The 22,037-nt window shown below is 36.1% G+C and overlaps 1 protein-coding gene across 1 annotated transcript in view; it reads right to left on the reverse strand.

Moving 5' to 3' along the window:
* The window catches only part of LOC147907162 (facilitated trehalose transporter Tret1-like), a 50,697-nt gene extending 29,384 nt beyond the window's left edge, over positions 1–21,313 (reverse strand). Inside the window, exon 1 of the mRNA XM_087414635.1 lies at positions 18,802–21,313. Within this exon, the coding sequence (XP_087270761.1) occupies positions 18,802–18,994 (193 nt within the window). The 5' untranslated portion in view covers positions 18,995–21,313. The remainder of the gene's footprint in view (positions 1–18,801) is intronic.
* Between the last annotated feature and the right edge of the window lie 724 nt (positions 21,314–22,037).

The raw sequence follows: 22,037 nt of genomic DNA on the forward strand, positions 1-22,037 counted from the left end.
AAGAGGAGGAAGCACGACAAGGATTGAAAGTCCAGAGACGACCGCTGAGGACAGACCCGCCGGGGGGCACGATACCTGGCCCCGGGTCGCACGCAGGTGATATCTTTCCCGCATTCGTTACGCTTTTTTTTTATTGTCGCAAAGCACCTTTTATCGCACCCTCTTCCAGGCGTAAAGCGGATAGAGAGTCGGCACGACATGACGGGGAAGGCCACTTTGCGCTACAAGGACGGCGAGAGCCCCGGATAGGCGCCTCGAAGTCACGAGGCGGCCTGAGAAAGACTACTCGATCTCTCGAATTTCGCGCGCCAGGACATATGCGACATGACGCGGTTTCCGCGAGTAGCGGAAAGCCGCGGGGCCACGCGCTAATCAGGCCCCCTCGCGGGGATAACGAGCCCTGCGTGCGCCCGGGAGGATTAGCGCCCGGCACTTGAGCTGTGGCCCGCTCGGAGAGAGGACGCAGGACGACAACCGATTACGAGCCTTCCAAGGTCAGCTAGAACGAGCACCTGCGAGGGAACCGGTGAGACGAACGTCACCTCTGTACAGTCGCCGGGTTCCGCGTCCGGGAGGCGTAGTTATCGAATTTGTATCGGATATATAAGAGTGAGTGCACGTGGCCTCATCGTGTCTTAGAGTTTCGCGGGATCAGAGTACGCGTGTCGCCTCCCGGAACGGCCCTTGTCGTCGGGATAATTCTGGGGCGTCCGCCAAGGCCACAGCCTCGTCATTTGTTATCGGTTCTTTTCTTGTTATCGCGGATCGCATGTTGCGTCGAAGTCCCGTGCCGTAGTATTGTCGCGTACCGTCTCTATCGTCTGTAGCGTAAGATTTACCTGTTTATTTGGTTTTCGATGTCATAGCCCTTAAGGTCGACTGATAATCGCAATTGATGAGTGTGCCCGACTGTCGTATTGAGATTGTGTATTGCCGAGCTTGCACGTATTCGAGCCTTCCCCTGCGTCGCGTCTGAACAGCGCGAGGTTCCGCGAGCGCGCACGAAGTCACGCCGTGTCCACGCTACAAGCTGCCGAGTTCTGTAACATTTGCGAGGCGATGAAGTATAATTCGCGAGAGTATTTCCGTGTGGCGTGAGCTCGTGCCTCGAGAATGTAACGAAATTGATACGCCTAGTGTAAAACCTCGGGGCTTGTGTAAATCAGTTATTGCGCTTATGTAGAATTTATCGTCTCGGTTGTATCGCCCAATGTAAATGTGAGTCGAAGACTCATTTAATATATGTTTTACTTTGTTACTGTTAAATTCGTGTGTACTTTATTCTCGCTCCTATTCGCTCCTCCAAATGATCTGCTATCCTCGACCACGAACCGCCCCCTCTGCCATTTCCGAGGCTGAGCTACCAGTTGAGAGCCCGTCGACATTCGCAGCTCATTATAATTGACATAAAGAAAATATCACGTAATTTCTGGAAAGAATAGCACGCTCACTCGTGCCTGGCGCCCAACTATCGTTTTGTAATTATGTGCCACCCTTAAGAGTGGTCGCGAGAAGACGCATTTTGTCACGTTTCGTTTAACGCCACCCGGCATCCGATCGCCTGCGAGAATCTTAGCTGTGAATGTGCGACGAAGTTGCGCCACGCTCGTGAGTGCGGTTGCAATATATATATATATATATATATATATATATATATATATATATATATATATATATATTTGTGTTATTTCTTGTTGAAACATTTTACATCAGAAACAAAAATCTTTTATAAATAAAATTAATATTTCCTATAATTAAAAAATAATTATATATTGTAAGATAAATGTATAAGAAAAAGGACTAAATTAATAATCTATAATTGTATGAAATAAATTTAAAAACTGTATAGCTAATGTCACGAATTTACCGTTGTATCTGTAGAAAATTTGTTATTGATCACAATAATGAGATAAAACTATATTTTGCAGCAATTTAATTTTAATTCTATTATAACATTAAATGATTGTTGTTATTAAACAATGATTTGGTATTATAGCAGTTAACATAGATCGTGCAAAAGCGTTCGAAGAAATAATGTATTTACTTTTTAACAGTTTAGGTTGACAAACAATGTTGGCCTCTTTAAAAAGAATTCATAACGTTTTTAACATTAAAGATACACGAATAACGAATTTTCCATGATAACTTAAATTTCGGTAACAAACGTTTGCATGGAAACATGGAAACATATTATTCGTTTTAGCATTTTATATTTACTCATATATTTAGAATTACATTCTTTTTATATTATGATTTGAAGATGCATCATATCTGTAATATATTTAATGTGAAATTTATTAAAATAAAATGTTAGACGTAACAAATTCTTCGAATTAAATGAAAGAAACTCAGATCGCGTTGAGAAATATATCATGATATAACCGTTTTTGCATTCAATAATAAAAAATTACATTATATTAGGTGTTGGAATTAATTCGTAGCGTTTTACAAAGTATTTATAAGTTTTAAAAGTACTTTCATTAATGTATTTTTTAATGCTCATGTGAAATAAATAACATTCTTTCATTAAAAAAACGCTACGAATTAATTCCAACACTTAATAGTTTACGTATTTATAAAGCATTAATTTAAAGAATCTTTAATGTAATAATATTGTAACTAAGTGTTCATTTTTTGTCTACTTACATTCAGTAAGCGTGATAATATTCAATAACAAAGGGATATATAGTATGTGTCACCTCTGGAATCGATTTAAAAAAAATCTCTTTGAAATATCGTTAAACACAATGACATAAGGAAAACACGCTTTCTTAATGCATGCCTAATTTGATTGTTTGTACAAGGATTTATGGTTGGAAGGAAATTTTTTATGAAGAAAGTGACGGTGTTGAAAAATGGAGCCTTTCTTTCATAATATTTTTACATGTCCTATACCATGGAATTTCTTGACAAAATCCGAAAAGGACTGTGCTTCCTAGCTGAGCTTGCCACCATTGCAATGAGAAGACAGGATGATTCTGTACAGCATGGTAAAACGCGTACAATAGTTGTAATTGGTATGGAAGAGAATGATTATTAAGACTCTTATATACGTTAAAAAATTTTAAAAACGCGAATGGCTGGCTGATCTCAATAGCGACGACTTGACCATTGAGATCCTGGATGCTGATTACAAAGATACAGATTTATTACGTAATCTGGATATTACTAATATCCAGATGTCTGTACGACATAGAAAACATGTTAAGAATTGTGCGTTATGAATATGTTTAAAATATACAACTGGTGATCGCAATCCCAGAAAGAAGTGTATCATGTTTAAAAAGTAAAGTATAAGATTATTTTTTAAATATGTTTTAATGTCTTTTCTCGAAATTCATTTTTGAAAAGAGAATAGAAGCAGACAGACTTTATTATCGTTGGCGCCGATCCCTGTGATAAAAAAGATTCCATATCGTTAGAGTGCATTCTTATATGTGTCAATTTGGTATCATTCGACCACGTCACAACAGTACTTCAAAGTATAATGTATATAAAAAAAAATTCCCTCAAGGGGATGTGTAAAAAAAATTTGAAAGGGAACACTGTGTTTGAAAGGTGAGCTCCTGGCAACGTTATCGCATCAGTCGTTCAGAGAGCTTCAAAAGAGTTCAGACAGCTATTGCTAATTATAAGTTCTCCAATAAAATAAAATATCTCAAGCCACGTGAACTATTACGTTTCAATTCAACAGGATAAGATGTGCAAAAGATAAGTTTATTTAATTTTATAAAATATTTGCTTATACGTATTATATGTTATGTATTTTTGTAAAATCTATTTACATGTTTTCTTTTTTTTCACAGCGCATTTTCTCAAACATCATCTAGCACATTTCTTCGAAACCTCGCTACATGCCTCGTATCTTAATGAGAAAATATGCACTGACATCGATAAATTCCTGGACATTGGGATTTATATCTCATGTGCATTGTGATTTATGATAAACGAGACAATCGCATATTCATACCTCATACTACGTGGAAGACGTAGTAGAGGCATGCAGATATCGAGCGATTAATGCAGTCAACAATCCCATCATCATCACCGATTCAAGATCTAAATGTGGAATTTATTAAAATATACGAATAGCGTGAAATTAACATTAAATGGCACATGTTTGTACATGAAACGAACAATTGTGCTTTTCTTATTTCAGCTTGAACAATATGTTGAACATGTATTCTATGAACTGAGTTAATATATGCACGGTGTTAAGAAATTCGAATATTTTGTCATTTTTAAGACAAAATTGTGTTACTAATAAAATTGATGTTGCAAACATTTTGTACAAAATTTATGATAAAAATTCTATTATAGAATGTGAATTAATAGTCTATGGTTTAAATTATATTGTACGTACTGCATTACATGATAAATAAATATATGTTAAAATATATATTCTTTTCTTCTAAAATTATATTTTATCCTTAGTATCTTCGCCACTTCTTCTTCATATCTTCGTAGTAGTATTGAATTAATCAATAAGAAAGCGCGCTTGACCATTTGTATTACATTGATAAAAAAAAATATTATCATAATTAGTGTACTAGATTATATTATTAAAGATTCATAAAAATATTATTATAATTAGTTACTAAGTATTATAGTATCATTAAAAATTCATAATATATTTATCATATCTATTCAATACAATTGTGTGCGAAAGAAGAAACAACAACGTGGGAGAGAGCACAACGGCAGGAAGAGAGAGCGCATACAATAAGTGTAGGACTGCAATGGGCGAGACAGAAAGAACAATGGATAGGAGAGAGAGAGAGAACAATAGGTTAGAACGGATGAGAGAGAGAAGGAACAAACCCTTCCCCTTTACTATGGACCCCGATGACGTGCTTTCCCCTCTTTCGGATCCAGCGTCTCCCCCTCCCTGACCACCCTCGCACACACACATACGCACTAACACGTAGTGGGTTAAAACTCGCCTTGCTATCCTACTTACCTCATACATCGAGAAACGTTATACGGGAAAGTTGTAAAATTATATACTGTAATGCAAACCGTCACAAAAATTATTAACGTAATTAAAGGCGGTCAAAAATTCCTTTCTCATCGGAAATTTCAAAACTTTCTCGGGAAGCATAACGCTATTTACACAGATGTGCCCTTGTATTATGAAATTCGATGGCACAGAGAAATGTTTAGAAAAATTCTTTACAATAAGAAAAGTTTTTCTTTTTTTGCAAAATCAGGTTCCTGCTGAATATAATAAATTTTAATTTTTCTTTGAAGATTTAGATTTACCAATTACATAAATATATAAAAATAAGGACTCTCAATCTTAAAAACAATAATTAGAACTTTAGAACAAGGCTAATGAGAGTCTAACGCTGATGTAAGAGCGAAAAGTTAGGAGATGTAGATAATACTCAAGTGTTGGCGATTGTCTTCATTTTATCGAATGTTCACTTTGGAGTCATTTTCAGCGAAAAAGTCGAATACAATACTTCGTTGAAAATAAGTCACTGGCAGATTGACAGAAATGCAGTAATCAATACGCCATATAAATTATTACTATTTTATTGTTACTTTAATAATTAAAATCAATAATATTCGTGTGACTCACCTCAACGAGAAAACAAACATTCGAAGTTCACAAACATTGAGTCACAATTTTCATGAGATATAAATTAATACAAATCATTGCTCGAATTAATATCGTGTCAGTTGATCTTGACGTGTCATTTGAAATTGAACGTTACAAAGTGATAAGGAGACTTATAAACAAGCAATGACAATAAATAGTAATAAGAGAGTCAACCTATAACTATTTTAAATCTCAATATTGTTTTAATGTGTCTAATAAGGAAGCAAAAAAATAATTCTGCGTCTGTTTTTAAATTAAATTCATTCTTCTGCATGTATATATGAAGTATCTGAATTTAAAAATTTATTGAAAAATCTTTCCTTATTAAGAATTTGGATATTTTTCCAATCAAATTCATGATTAAAACCAAGTCGGTGGTCTGTGATCACTGATTGGTTCTTGTTTCTGCTGTTGATATGATTGCGATGCTCAAATATTCTCGTGGATAATTTTCAACCTGTTTGACCAACAATCTTTACAAGGGATTTTGTACACAACATTTTTATTAGAGAATTTTGGGAGAGCGCGACGCGTTGTCACATCTGCGAGAAATCGTTCGCGCAAGACGATACGCGGATGCGCGATCATTGTCATCTCATCGATAGATACCGCGATCCAGCGCATTCGAGAGAATTGTAACTTAAATTATAAAAATTCGTTTAAAATTCCAGTCATATTTCGCAATTTATCGGGCTACGACGCGCATTTCATAATTAAGGAAATTGCTACCGCGTACGATGGACATGTAGATGTACTATCGATAACCCAAGAAAAATATATTTCATTCACTAAACATGTCGATAGCACCAAAGACAAAAATGAAAAGAATTTTCAGAAAAATGTAAAAATAAGGTTCATTCTTTTAAATTTCTAAATGCAAGCCTCGACAAATTGGTGTAGTATCTCGACAAAAATACATTAAAAATTGTACGTTACGAATTTTTCAAGCTCAGTGCGGAGAATTTTGATCTTCTCACACGAAAAGGTGTCTTTCCGTACGAATATATTGACTGCGTCAAAAAATTACAGAACTTGCGCTTACCACCGCGCGAATTATTTTTTAGTTCATTAACAGGTGATACAGTATCCGAGAGCGATTACGCTGCGAACATCTGGAAGCGATTCTCCATCTGAACGTTCGGCGAGTACAGTGTACTTGAAAACTAATATCTTGCTATTTTCGAAAATTTTCGCAAAGTTGCGTCGTGAGTTACTGTCTCAATCCCGCCCATTATTATACATTGCCAGGATTCACGTAGGACACTATGCTGAAACATATGCGCGTAAGATTTAAGTTGATCACCGACATTGATATGATTATGTTCATCGAGCGCGGTATACGCGGCGGTCTCAGTCACATTCGTCGTATTTGACTACTACGATGTACTGCGATGTGAATAATCTATATGGATGGGCGATGTATCAACCTTTGCTGTACGCTGAATTTCGATGAATCGAAGACGCTGCAAACTTTGACGTGAGCGCGATCGCTCCGGATTCACCTACCAGTTATATTTTCGAGGTCGATTTCAAGTATCCGCAGCATCTACACGACCAGCACACTGACTTACCTTTCTGCCCAACGTGCGATAAACCTCCCGGCAAACGTGAAAATAAACTTCTAGCGACGTTGTACGCTAAGCAGCGTTACATCATCCACTACCGCAACCTGCAGCAATGTACTCGTCACGGTCTTCGCGTAACAAAGATCAACCGAGTGCTACAATTCCCTCAATCTCCATGGCTCCGCGATTACATTGAACTCAATACACAATTTAGAACGCGCGCGAAAAACGATTTCGAGAAAAATTTATATAAATTAATGAACAACGCGGTATTCGATAAAACTATGAAGAATGTGCGCAACTACGTTGACGTAAAATTATTAATAAAATGGGACGGTACGACGCGGAGGCAATGATTGCGAAACCGAATTTTCACAGCCGCTGCGTCTTTGCGGAAAATTTAATCGCTATCGAAATGAGCAAACTCGAGGTGAAATTCGACAAGCCGATTTACGTGGGTATATGCATACTTGATATATTGAAAGTCTGTTTGTACGAATTTCACCACGAGTACATGTCACCGATGTATCGCGACAAATGTAAGATTATGTACACCGTCACGGACAGTCTCATTTACCATATAAAATGCGATAATGTTTATGAGACTGTGAAATGCGATATCGCTAGATTCGACACAAGCGATTATCCGGTAGACAACATGTACAGTATGCCTCTCACGAAGAAAAAAGTACTCGGCCTGAAGGACGAGAACAACAGTGGGATAATAATCGAATTCGTTGGACTCAGAGCAAAGATGTACACGGTGAGAGTGGACGGCAAAAAGGACACTAAAAAGGCGAAAGGTATAAAGAATAACGTCATAACGCAAACGATAACGTTTAATGATTACACGCGGTGTTTGAAAAAAGAGATTGAAATGACTCGCCATCAATCGTGTATACGATCTAAATTACATGAGGTGTACACGATATCCGAATCGAAAATCGCTTTGAATCCATATAACGATAAACGATACGTCGTACCGGACTCAACGAAGACGTTACCGTGGGGGCATTGGCGGATACGTTTGTAATATATTATATGTATTATACATATTATACGTATTATATGTAGTGTATGTTGCTATTATGTATTATTATTGTAATTTATACTTTTTTTTATATTCATACAAGTATTATTAGTATGTTTTATATAATAGTATTTATTATGTATTACGATTATTGTACTACAATAATATATAATACATATCTAAAGTTTGTAACATTTATATATGTATTATATAATATTAGTATTTTAATTTAAACATTATGTATCCCATGTTTTTATCATTTATGTGTATTATTATTATTATGTATTACTATTCTTTTAAGTTACATTTTACATATGTTTTTTACATTTATATAAGAAATTACTATTATGTATTACTACCTATGTACATATGCATTCTGCTCCATATATAAGTTGTTACAAATAATTATGTATGTTGAGTCATCTAAAAAGTATCCGCGGTTTTTTGTCACTAGATGGTGTTGATGGTCATATATCGAGCAACACTAATTCGATTGTGTCAAACGAACGCGCGTCTGAAAGATGACATTTTAGGTTACATTTTTTGTAAACAAAGTTTGATGATTCATCAATCGTGTCAAAAGTTATATTGGTTTGAAAATGAGTGAAATATCTGAAGAAATACGCTATGTGATGCTTTTTTACTACAAAAAAGGCAAAAACGCAGCACAAACATGCAGACAAATTTGTGACGTTTACGGCGCGGATGCTGTAAGTGAACGCAGGACGCAGGAGTGGTTTGTTCGATTTCGTTCTGGAAATTTTGATGTCAAAGATCGAGCTCGCTCTGATCGGCCAGTCACTGAAAAAGTCGATGAAATTTGCAACTAGTCAAGTAAGACCGGCATGTGAGCTGTCAGGAGATAGCCAATGCACTAAGAATCAACCATATGACAGTTTGGAATTATTTGAAAAAGGCTGGCTACGCAAAGAAACTCGATGTTTGGGTGCCACATGAATTAACGGAAAGAAATTTGATTGATCGAATTTCCATCAGCGAAACACTACTAAAACGCAACGAAATCGACCCATTTCCGAAGCAAATCATCACAGGCGATGAAAAATGGGTGAAATACAAGAATATTGTTCGTAAAAAATCATGGAATAAGCGCGGCGAACCACCACAAACAACTTCAAAGCTTGGATTGATGGCAAATAAGGTGATGCTGTGTGTATGGTGGGATTGGAAGGGAGTCGTCCATCATGAGATACCACATAGCCTAACGATTAATTCAGAGATCTACTGTTCACAACTGGATAGATTACAGAAAGCGATTAAGGAAAAACGACCAGAATTGATTAACAGAAAGGGTGTTGTCTTCCATCATAACAACGCCAGACCACACACATCTTTGATGACGTGCCAAAAATTGAGGAAGCTTGGTTGGGAAGTTTTAATGCATCCACCGTATAACCCGGACCTTGCACCGTCTGACTACCATTTATTTCGATCTCTGCAGAACTCTCTTGATGGAAAAACATTGGCCGACAAAAGAGCTGCCGAAAATCACTTGAAAAAGTTTTTCGCCGATAAACCACAAAAGTTCTACACGGATGGAATTATGAAATTACCCGAAAAATGGCAAAAGGTTATAGATAATAATGGCCAATATATATTTGATTAAAATTGATTTTTAATAAAGAAAAATTTCATTCAAAAATTGAACAAAAAATCGCGGATATTTTTTAGATGACCCAATATTTTGTATACTCCAAAAACGAAGATGATGAATGGGGAGTGATAAAAAAAAATATACGTTTATATACTTATATTGATATATTTTTTTATATTGTTTTTGTGTATCCATGAATTGTACGATCCCTCGAATCCCAGTTACTTGACGTACGCCTTGTCTCCCTTCTTGCGCAATACTTTCTCGAGATATACGTCTGGATGAGTAGCGTGATGCAACTCATACTCGTAGAACTCACCAGCAACGGATTTTCCGCGATAGTCCTCGAGTAGATATGTTACGGAATTGGCTGCACCTTAACGATCTTAAACATCTCAGTGGTCCAATTTGGCGTGTAACTCTTCTCAAAAATCGTCTTGTACTTGCTCACGCGTAATCGCCCACTTTGAATTTTGTCAGCGATTTTTATCACGCTGTACATCATGTTTAGAGTCTTTCAGCGATCGCGGGAGTTATGTCGGCGGGTTGCATGCTGATAGTGCGATGCTTTCGCGCGTTGTAATCTGATACGAGATGCGGCAGCTTGTCGATCCATTTGTAATTGCCGTTGAGTGTAAATATTTTCCACATCGTCGTTTTTGAGCATGCGATTGAATCATTCGACTACCAACATTTTCAACGTCGAATACGTAGAATATTATAATGATTAACGTCGTATCTTTTTAAGATTTTCAGCAATCGTTTGATGGAACGACGTCGCTGTTATTGGAGAACGTAAAATAGTCGATTTCGTCGATAGATAAATAAATTTTCGAGATATCGATACTTTGGCTGTTGCAGCGATTTCGAGTAGACGTACATGTTCTCGAACGTACGCCGTTTGGACTTTCATGCTCACACTAAAGGCTATGCGTTCTCGAACGATTAATTAAAGGAGCACGAATCGCGCAGTTGCAAAGTGTATTTTGAGCTGTGTCATCCTTCCGATATTCGAGACTTGAGAGCCGAGCAGTTGCAATATATACCGAAGGTCGTATTTTTACGCGTGTATGGTGATTACATCAGGTCTGGGACAGGTCTGGGACAAGCTTCCGAAACACGTGGCAAATTCGAAAGTTCGAACTTATCGCTCGCTGCGACGAGCACTACAATCAGCCGTGGCAGCGGACGCATATTGATGGTCCCGCACCGAAGAAGGACTATAGCGTATGTCGGTGTCGCGCGGTCTGAATCGAACGATAAACGCGCTTCCTTTCGAGTTACATATTACGGGCTATCAGTTTTGCGGTCCGGACACTCGGCTTATGAAGCGATTAACCAGAAGTGACGCGGGCATAAATCCGCTGAACGCAGTATGCTGAAAACACGACATTGCGCATTCTCGGAGCAACGATCTCAACGATAGACACGCGGCGAACAAGGTACTTGCCGATAAAGCGCTAGACGCGTCTTCGGCTCTAAGCGAGAGAACCGCCGCAGCTGCCGTCTGGGCAGCGATGAAAGCCAAGACCAAGATCGGCATGGACATAAAACTGAAGAAGACGATGAGGAAAAAGGCGAAGAAAAAGCGAATACTTCCGACGGCAAAACGAGGCAGTGCATTTCTGCCAATGTTGGGCGTGCTCGGATTCTTGGTCGGCGGAGCGGCCAGCATGGCGAAAGCGGTAAACGACAGCAAAGCCGCGCGATGTCAGCTCAAAGAGCTGCAACGTCACGATGAAACAGGGTACGCGGACTGTACTCGCTCCATACAAATACGGACGCGGACTGTATCTCGGCCCGTACAAACGTGGACAGGGCGTAGCAAGAAAGAAAGAAAAACACCAAAAAACGATAAAAATGCCGTCTGGCGCAACTACCAATGTGCAATTGAATGACGAATGTACAATTGAAACATATGCGCGTACTTTAGAGGCGTTTTCATGCATAATACGTTACCGACGAGCGGCGCGCGCCGAAACGAAAGCGGTACCATCGACCGCCCAAGGAACTGGTGCGATATTTCGGTGCTACGATAGAGTACAATCGCACGTCTTATCAGACGTACGATCAGAGTTTCTGCAGACAGATGTGTCTGCGGTTTTTACAAACGATAGATGCGCGTGAATTTAAAAAGCTCAATGAGGTGCTGTGAAATCTTAATATTAGTTGAACGCTTTTTTCGTTACGTCGTTGACGCTTACGCTGAGCGGGAAGAACATCGTCCTCGCGACGAACTACTTTCCTGCCATAGATTTGAATGACGGAGATTACTTAGTCTGACGATTTTTCAGACTTATCACACAATACCGAACGTGAATGAATCGAACAACAAATTTTATTTCGCCAAAAACGATGCGGAAATTACAATTCCTGAGGGTACAAAGTGCGAGACATAAATGAATTTTTGAAACGCGTATTTTATGGAAACGTCCGCACCGCGACGTGCTTGAAATCGTTGACCGTAGTGCGTGGTGACAATAACAACAATGACGCAGATGACGATAATAGTGAGGGTGGAGTACAATTACGCTCCGCGCAAACTACAACATAATGAGATGCGAGATTAGATGTGCATACAGAATAAACTTTGGCAAGCCCATCAATATTGGATCTGTTGGGATTCTCATATACTACCGCCGCGAAGGTGACACAAATCGGACGTGTCGATTAACATAATGAACTTAAACGTTATTCGAGTAGAGTGTAACGTGACCGCGGGCACGTACAACAACGGCAAAAGCGCGCACACGATACATGAATTTTTGCCGAGCCTGCCGCCAGGATATCGGAAAGGCCAGCGCAGGCCCCATTAACCTGCCGATCATTGCACGGAGCATTATGGATCTGATGGTACGCATCGTCGACCAGACGGACAATTATTCGATTTTCGAGAAGAGATCACCATTAGATTGCACGTACGACGATGACAGTGATAACGTAAGCGTGAGATGCTGAACGGAACATACGCAAAGAGATAATTCTTTACAAGGCCGGTGACGTCACAGCTCGATAACACTCGCTCATCCAATTGCATTACGAAGAAGAAGCTCAGCGCGTCGAACGTTACATATTTAAAGTCTTTGGGGATTCGCAGTGCGCATCATTTAAGAGGAAAACATTAAAGACGAGCCGATCTTCGCATCGTCAACATTGAAACTCACACGTACAGCCCGTTTGCTAACACAACGTTCGGGTACAGTAACGAAATAAGAATACCCATAGAGCAACAGGATCTGTACACACTGCCGTATGAAAGCTTTCTATATATCGAGGGAAAACTGAAGAAGAACAAAGTGATCCAAGATGCGACATTGGGAAATAATTACGTCGAGTTCATATTCGATGAGATTCGATATGAACTCAATGGTATGGAGATTGACCGTAATAGAAACGTGAGCATAAAGCTAGCGTGCTCAAAGACTATGTAACAATGCCATCCGACAGAAGAGTGATTCTGCGGAGTGCCAGCTGGGATACGCAAACTACTGCGGTCGAATACTTTAATTTCTGTGTACCGCTCTACGTACTGCTTGATTTTGAAGATTACAAACGCGTGGTGATCAACTCGTCATGAGTTGATTTTAATACGAGTACACAACGATAATAATTTTCTGACGGGAGATCCGGCGACAGAGCCAACGCTCGAATTATTCAAAATACAGCGAACGTGTTATTGAGCGAGATAAATAACCTGTCAATGCTGCGTGATTTGGAGAGCGGACGATATCTGAGCATGGCTTTTCGCTGGTGAGATTTGTACGAGTTTCCGCTCTTGCAGAACACAACTAAGCATTCGTGGGCCTTCAAGACGGCTACTCAGCTCGAGAAGCACTACGTCATTTTCGCTATGCAGATCGAAAAAATGTCATGTCCGAAGATATAAATCAATTCGACGATTGCAAATTAACCAATGCGAAATTCTGAATACCTGAATTCGGAATGTTATACGATGACTTGAATCTGGATTTTGATTAAAACAGATGTGTGATTCTGTACGATTTGTACGACACGCGTTTCTGCAAGGACTACTACGAATACGAGTATCTCGAGCCGAGTCTCACCTTTACAACTTTTTTATGTAATGGCCCGTGCATGATCATCGATTGCTCTCGACAAAACGAATTGGTCAAGAATGGCACCGTGCGATTAGACTTTGAATGTAAGGAGAACGTGCCCGCAAATACAATAGCCTATTGTTTCATCATACACGCGCGTGGTTCAGTATAATCTATTGACCAACGTTGTGCATAAAATCACCTAAGTGCATCTCCGACATGATAAAATCTACGATACGTCGCAATCGACCACAATCGACCGCAGTCTTCTCGACAACATGCTCATGCCAACGTTCGTGGATCTGCAAGGATTCATCGTTAACAAGAAATTCATCGTGAAGAAAGTGGTGCTGAAACAAGGGACCGTTCTCACACATTACATTTTTACGAGTCCCGTGCCATAGAAGTTTTTGACAAGATCCGACAGGTCTTGCGTTTCCTGGTTGAGTGCTTATCATCATGGATTGCGATGGGGGGACGGGATGGTCTCATACAACGAGGCGAAACGCCTGATCACGACAGTTGTATTTGACGTATGATGCTATCATGTATGTTAAGGAATGCGAGAAACGAACGCGGCTGTGGAACTTGCTTTTGGACGATGAGCGAGAACGCATGTACATCGTGACCTTGGATGCAATTTACGAAGACATGGAATCTTTAACTAATCTAGATGTTGCTAATACTATGCGATGTGGACAACATGTTAAGAATTGCGCGCTACAAAATGTTGAAAATATATAATTGATGGTTGCACAAAAGAACTTTTTAAATAAAAATACGTTAACATATTAATTACTATATTTCTAGTTTTAGTATTTTTTATATTTACTGTATTTCTTTTTTCCTTCCTTTGTAATACATGTACTCGTATGTATGAACGTATATGTATGAACGTGCATATATGTATGTATGTATGTACGCATGTATGTACGTATGTATGTATATATATATATATATATATATATATATATATATACAGAGTTGGCCATATTCGACGGAAAGATGTTTTTTTTTTCAATCATGGGAAACGTCGTTACTAGATCTAACATCTCTGTCAAAAGTTACAGTGTTTGCCAGATCTTTCCGTCGAATATGGCCAACCCTGTATATATATGTGTACGTAGGTATGTACGTATATATGTCTGTATCTGAAAATATCGACGCTTCTGTTAAACGCGACATGTCCGATCTGACAGTACATATATACAATGTATATAGATAGTGTATAAGACTTTTTTCATTCAATCGTAAGCTTCAGTTACAAGCGTTAAGACATGGACCGAGTAAAAGAATATATACGTCGAAAATCGATCGAAAGGAGTACCGTCCGTTATCGCCAAGTCCGCCAAGTCCACCGCCGTCGAAGGAAAAAGCGAGATATTGGGAATGTCCTGAGAAAAAAGTCACTATCAAAGTCGCCAATATTAACGTCTGCTCATCAACGTCATCAATGCTATCGAAATATAAATCATAAAGTATAAACATTGATAAACTCGCGAACAAAAAAAAACGCGATAAAACGTGTTGCAACACATTCGCAATTTTTGGAAAAAGGGGAGGGTTACTCCCTTTTCGATTCTAGAAGTTTTTGCGATCTACATCGCAATTTACGCGGACGCAATCAGTGAGTATCTTGTGATACTCGCTTGTACGGTTGAAAGTGTATTTCGCTAAAAACAATAATCGTACGAAACGAAGAAGAATTACAGTAACATGTAAGTTTTAACGTTTTATACACAAAAGAAACGATTTTTTTTAACATTATGTACGCAGCATAGAACATCGCGAGGTGCATTTATTGATTATTGTCAGACGTTACGATCTGACGGCTACAGACTACAAATTTTTGGAAATTGGAATCAACGTTGGTCCACCGAGTTACGTGGAGGTCGTCCTTGGAGATCATCGCGGACATGAACTGTCGCTGTTTCTCGAAACATGGAAGAGCCTTTATGAGCGATGAAATATTTACAAGATGCGAAACGAATACAAAAACAATTTTATAAGCGTTGAACCGTTGACCGTCAGCGTTTGCACGCTGAACGATGCTCGTACTTCTCGATTCTTTATCCGTACGCATTACAATGACTGAAACGACACTACGATGTATGTTTGCATTTTACGGATGTATCGATATAATGTTCGAACGATTAGACCGACTCATATCAAATATACGCGATTTTCCAACATCGCGTCCGAAGACGCAATACGCGATAGCAACATCTTTAACAAACATCAGCTCGTCGATTGCGAGCTATTGATTTTAATATGTACAAAAAAGAAACGATGTAATAACATGTGAATAAAAAATTTTTTTGTTCACTATATATGTATTTTCTTTACTTCCCATTCATCTATTTATTCATCCTATACTTCGACGCGCTATCGTACTTCGTTTAGATAAACAACAGCCAACGCTCGTTTTTTTTTGCCGTGTCACGAATCATGTACATAAGTACGCATGTACACATGTATGTACATATGTATGAATGTATGTATGTACCTTTCCGCGTAAGAAAAAAGGAATCACAAAATTAGATTTGGATTTTAAAGACGAACGCTTCTACAACAGTATGGTAAAAGTATAAATTGATACATTCGAAATAGATATTTTGTAGACTGATTTTTTATCATAAGATATACAAAATATCAATTTCATTGTTTTTGAATACATTTACTTACCAAATCAGTATATGCATACATTGACTAAGTGTATATACATTTACTGAATTAACACTTTGACACATACTTGAAAAAAAATAATATACGTATAGAACTGCAGTGTGTATTTACGTTTGAATTATGTTCTTTAATAGTGAATTCACGGTTTTTAATGTTTGAAAATCCTTTTTGTTTGTCGCGTTTAAACAATATTTTTACAATTATTTTTTGATTATACAACGTCTTTTTTCTTTTGGAAAAGGAATCTCTGTAACATTTATATTTTAAAATTAAATTATCAGCGTGTGCAATACAAGCATACAAGAGAAGTGTAACATATAGGCCTAAGAAGAAGAAGAAAAAGAAAAAAAAAGAAGAAGAAGAAGAGGAAGAGGAAGAAAGAAGAGGAAGAAGAAGAAGAAGAAGAGGAAGAAGAGGAAAAAGAGGAAGAAGAGGGACAAGAGGAAGAAGAAGAAGAAAAACATCCTGCATTTTAAATAGTATATGATATTATTCTTATACAAATAATTAAAAATTGATTGTAGAAGAAAAATAATTACACCAATCGATTATATGGGAAAAATTATTAAAGAAACTTATATTGTATAACTCTTTCTTAATTGTTCTTTGTTTATGTAAAAATTATTTGTTTATAACAATTAATTGCAAAATTGATTTTTATAATGTACTTTTAACATCAAAAATATTTTTTCATGTCCGGTTCTTTTTATAATACAATTGTTATTTTTTAGCTATTCTTGGTGATCTAGGCATGGATAGAAACGATTTTTCATAATTTATTTATTTTTTACATAAACACAGTTTAAGTATGCTTCTTTAGTCATTTTTCCCGTACAATCAATTGATGTAATCAGAATTTTTTTACAATCAATTTTTAATAATTTGTTTATAACAATTTGTAGCAAAATTAATTTTTGCAAGATGTCTTTTATGTCATTATACAGAGTATAAGAAATTATACAACTTTTATATAAAACATTTTTTTGATACTTAGAAATAAATCTTTTCGAGATGGCATCATTTGTAAGACTTGATAAATTTTTAAACATTCCTATGTTTATTCCTAAATTTATGCAATAAAAGTATATATATTGTTATAACATAATAATTAAACAACAAACCGCAGATACATTTTACTTCAATTGAATATAACGTTGATTTTTTTCCATAAAATCTAATTTACTATCTACTATAAAAGCCATAAAGCAATTCTTATAATATTACACTTTGAATGAATTTTTAAAAATACATACATTAGTTAATTTTGCGCACATTTAATTAGTTCCCGACATCAATAAAATGTATAGCGCTGTGGTACTTTACATTAAGTGATATCTTTTTAATGACCTTGACCATGATATACGTTATCAAGATTATAACTCTAACTGAATAACCTCTAACAGGTTTTAGCCGACGGTTGCTAGTTAAAAAGTTATTAATAAAAGAAATTTAAAAAAATAATGTCTCTTTTCTACTATATAGAACAAAAATTCTCTGCTTTACAATAGATTTTTCCTGTTTTAAAAGAAATTTTCTTTAAAAAAACGTATAGATGCAATTTTTAATATTATAGCAAAATATGATCTCTATTTTAATAAAACATAATACAACTCGTTTTGTGTGGAAAATCGTGTACCCTTTGGTATGGGGAGAGGTGGGGTAATCGCTTCGCATGGAAAGTCGGGCGCCTTTTGAGGGATAGGCGGGATGAAAATCGCTTTGCGTAGAAAGCCATATGCTCCTAAGCGCTATAATAATAATACCGCTAACCATATAATAATTAGTAATAATAACAAAAATTATGAGAAAACGTATTCAAAGAAAATTTTTATTTTTAAAGCCGGAAATCTATTTTAAAACAGAGAATTTTTTTTCTATATAGTGGAAAAGAGACGTTATTTTTTTTAATTTTCTTTGTTAAAACTTTTTAATGAATGGCGACCACCGGCTAAAACCTATTGGAAGTTACTCAAGATCATGATGATCTTAACCTTGACAACATGTATCATCGAAGAGATCCCCTAATATAAAAATTTACCTTTTTACCTTATGATTTATGTTACGATTCTAATGTTTGCATTAAAAAAATGTAATAATAACATGTTAATTTTTATGCAATATTTTTCACAATATATTGAGGTACGTATGTAACAAAGCATTAGAATAGCATAGAATGATAAGATAAAAGAGCTAGACATGCATATTATTTGTTATGATAGACATCACCATCATAAAAAGTCGTTTACCTAACAGTATCAGGAACAATCCCATAAGTACCGAAGATACAATTAGCAGTATTCGTCGTCCAACTATGTCTATTAGACACATTGCTAGGAAACAAGACAATATTTGTACTCCACCAATAAGGATGGTTTGTTCGCTTCCGGTTAAATCGCCTGATCCGCCAACATTGAAGATTGTTAATGCGTAGAAAATCATAATATTAACGCCGCTTAATTGTTGAGCCAGGAACGCAAAAAAGCATGTAAAGAAGGAACTAATAACGTATCGATTTTTAAGGACATTTATTGTAATCTGTAAAAAAAAAGTATCTTTAAATTTTATACACGTATATTACAATAAAAAGCAACTTGTGAAATTTTAAAAATAATTTTTAGAGTGTAAGGCATCTTATTTTATTACAATATTTATTTACTTTTTAGAGTAACTCCGGCAAATATGCCGCGCTGGGATTTACGCCGCAGAAGTCAGAAAAAGTAGAAGGAGTGGGGGTAATTTGCCCGCAACTACTTACATGCCTTTATGTTATATTAGTATTGTATTACGATTTCAGTTTCTTACTGTTAATATTAATGAAATTATTGTAAATTGATTTATCTGTGTAAGTAGCGTTATAAATTGTAATCTACATAAAATGATTACTGTAGGTCGTGCAAAAGACTTAGTGGTTATATCATAATACATGAGTACAAGGAATAGTAAAATATGTTGTACAAAATATAAGTACTTTGCTCTTGCATTCTTTGTTTAATTTATTGTCTTGTATATCCTACCTGTTTGAGATATATGACATTTTTAACAGACGGGATTTATGCCTAAAGCATACAAAGTGCGCAGATTAAATTCAGTACACTAAATACAATAAACGCACATTACATGAAATATATACCTCATATCATAACACTTGTAATATATCTGGGAAGATTGTAATTATTATTTATTACTTCATATACATATTTATCATTCTTATTCCTTAATAAAACTTTAAAAACGCATTTTATAAGTTATTATGTCATTTTACATCTTATTTATATATATTATTTGTAAATTTCTTATAGCCATACATACCTCCCCTCCCTCTATGAGTAATATATCCCACCCCTATGGGATATACGTATACGGCAGAATGCAAGGGTTTGAAAAAATTCATTTTTTAATACGAAATATAAATATTTCGGATTTCTAATATTTTGTTTATAATAGTAGACAGTACAAAATTTTTACTGATATATTTCATTTACTTTAAATACAGTAAATAATACTTACTAAATTGATAAGTTTTTGATAGGTGCGGCGTATATACCGGAATTACTCTATGTAAAAAATACTTATTTTAACCTCTATACTAGAAAACGTTTTAATTTATTTGTATAGTAATCTGCAATATTTAATTTTAACTTATATACCCTGCTTAAAATTTATTATAGAGAACTATAGAAAGAAGTTCTATAGTTTTTAATGAGCGTTTTGAATCGGTAAATCCCCATCCAATAATAGTTTTCTATGTAAAATAATGTATAGTCTCCAACAGTTTCCGATAGGGATTCCACTTGTCGATTAACACCTAGATACCAAAATGCAAATATCATGTAAATAAAAGAAATAAAAAATCAAAGCCTTTTTTCCCTCATATTTACATTATATATTCATCACGTGTGAGATACACCAAACATTTATACGCATGTATATATTTTTAAAAACGCACGGAGTTTCGGCAAGGTTCGACCCTAAAATTTGTGGGATGGTAACCTTAGACGCTAACTCTGAGCTATAATCGTACACATGTGTATAAACAATTTAGAATTCATCTGTTTTTCGATATTATTTCTCGTACAAGTTATTTAGATAATTATTTAGAAGACGTCCTTCACCTTTAATTTTAATGAAATTATGCTTATTCGATGTTTTCATACAAAACAAAAGATTGCTCTATTCTTGCTATGTGAGAAAAGTTACTCTCTAAAACTGAAAGAGTGAGATTTCATTTAAAACGAGTGAAATACAAGTGCAACTAAAACCTAAAATTTAGCCCGTGTATTTTGAGTGATCCGCCACTATTATGTAATTAGGCGTTAAATTAGGCTCCATAAAATGTAGTGAAATCGCACTCCAATAGAGTGAAAAAGCACTCTTTTTCTGGTGTAATATATAGATTCACTCTCTGCAAAGAGTGCAAAGTAAAAGGAAAGAGTAAATGTTAAGTTTAGCCCTCCTTCACGTCCAATCTTGAAAAAATTCATTTGATGTTTTTACACGAAACAAATGAATGTGACAGGAAAAACGTCGTTCTGCCTTGCGGAACGAAATATTAGTCATTAAAGTTGATCATTATTACTCTCTAAACCTCGTGAAATCTCACTCGAAGAAACTGAAAATTTAGCCTATCTTAAAAAAAGAGTGAAAATACAGCTACTCTTCAAGAAGGCAGATTTTCACTTTTTTTAGAGTCAGATTTACTCTTTTGAAATGAAATTTACTCCAAAGGAGTGAAATCTCAATCCCTTTTTTGGAATGCAATAAGGTAGATGGAACTTCACTCCAAAAAAGGGATTGATATTTCATTCCTTCGGAATGAATCTTATTCTAAAAGAGTAAATCTCATTTTAAAAAGAATTAAAAAATCTGCTACTCTTGAACAAGATTAACCGTATTTTCACTCTTTTTTCAAGACAGACTAAATTTTCAGTCTCTTTGAGTGAGATTTTATTATTAAGTAAGCACTCGTTGTGTTGTTTTTACACAAGGTGATGTGGCTTCTTCTTCTTTGCGTTCGGGCGTGGTCGAGAAGAAAACTACCTCTCTGATTTTGAGTCTGATTTTCGTTTACTGCAATGGCTCACAGATGCAATAGGATTTAATTTTTTTAAATAAAGTATATTTTAAAAAATTGATAAATATGTAGTTTAGGGGAGTCCTCTTCCAATGACCTTGACCTTGACATATATTGTCAAGGTCATGATCCTGAGTGACCTTGAGAAAATTTTGACTTCACTCATTAAAAAATTATAAACAACAGAAGTTTAAGAAATAACGAATATCATATCTCTTTTCCATCATATAAAACAGAAATTTCCCGTTTTAAAGTATATTTTACAATTTTCCACGCTCACACCTCATCTTCCCCCTGCTTGGGGGCGTACGACTTTCGTATTTTCTTATATAATTTTGTTCTTAGAACAGAAAATTTTTTCCTGCTTTATTCTGCATACATTTTATAATGTGCGCCCTCAAGCAGGGGGGA

Source organism: Acromyrmex echinatior, chromosome 16 (genome assembly GCF_024713525.1).
Source record: "Acromyrmex echinatior isolate Ae372 chromosome 16, ASM2471352v2, whole genome shotgun sequence".
Taxonomy (NCBI): Eukaryota; Metazoa; Arthropoda; class Insecta; order Hymenoptera; family Formicidae; genus Acromyrmex; species Acromyrmex echinatior.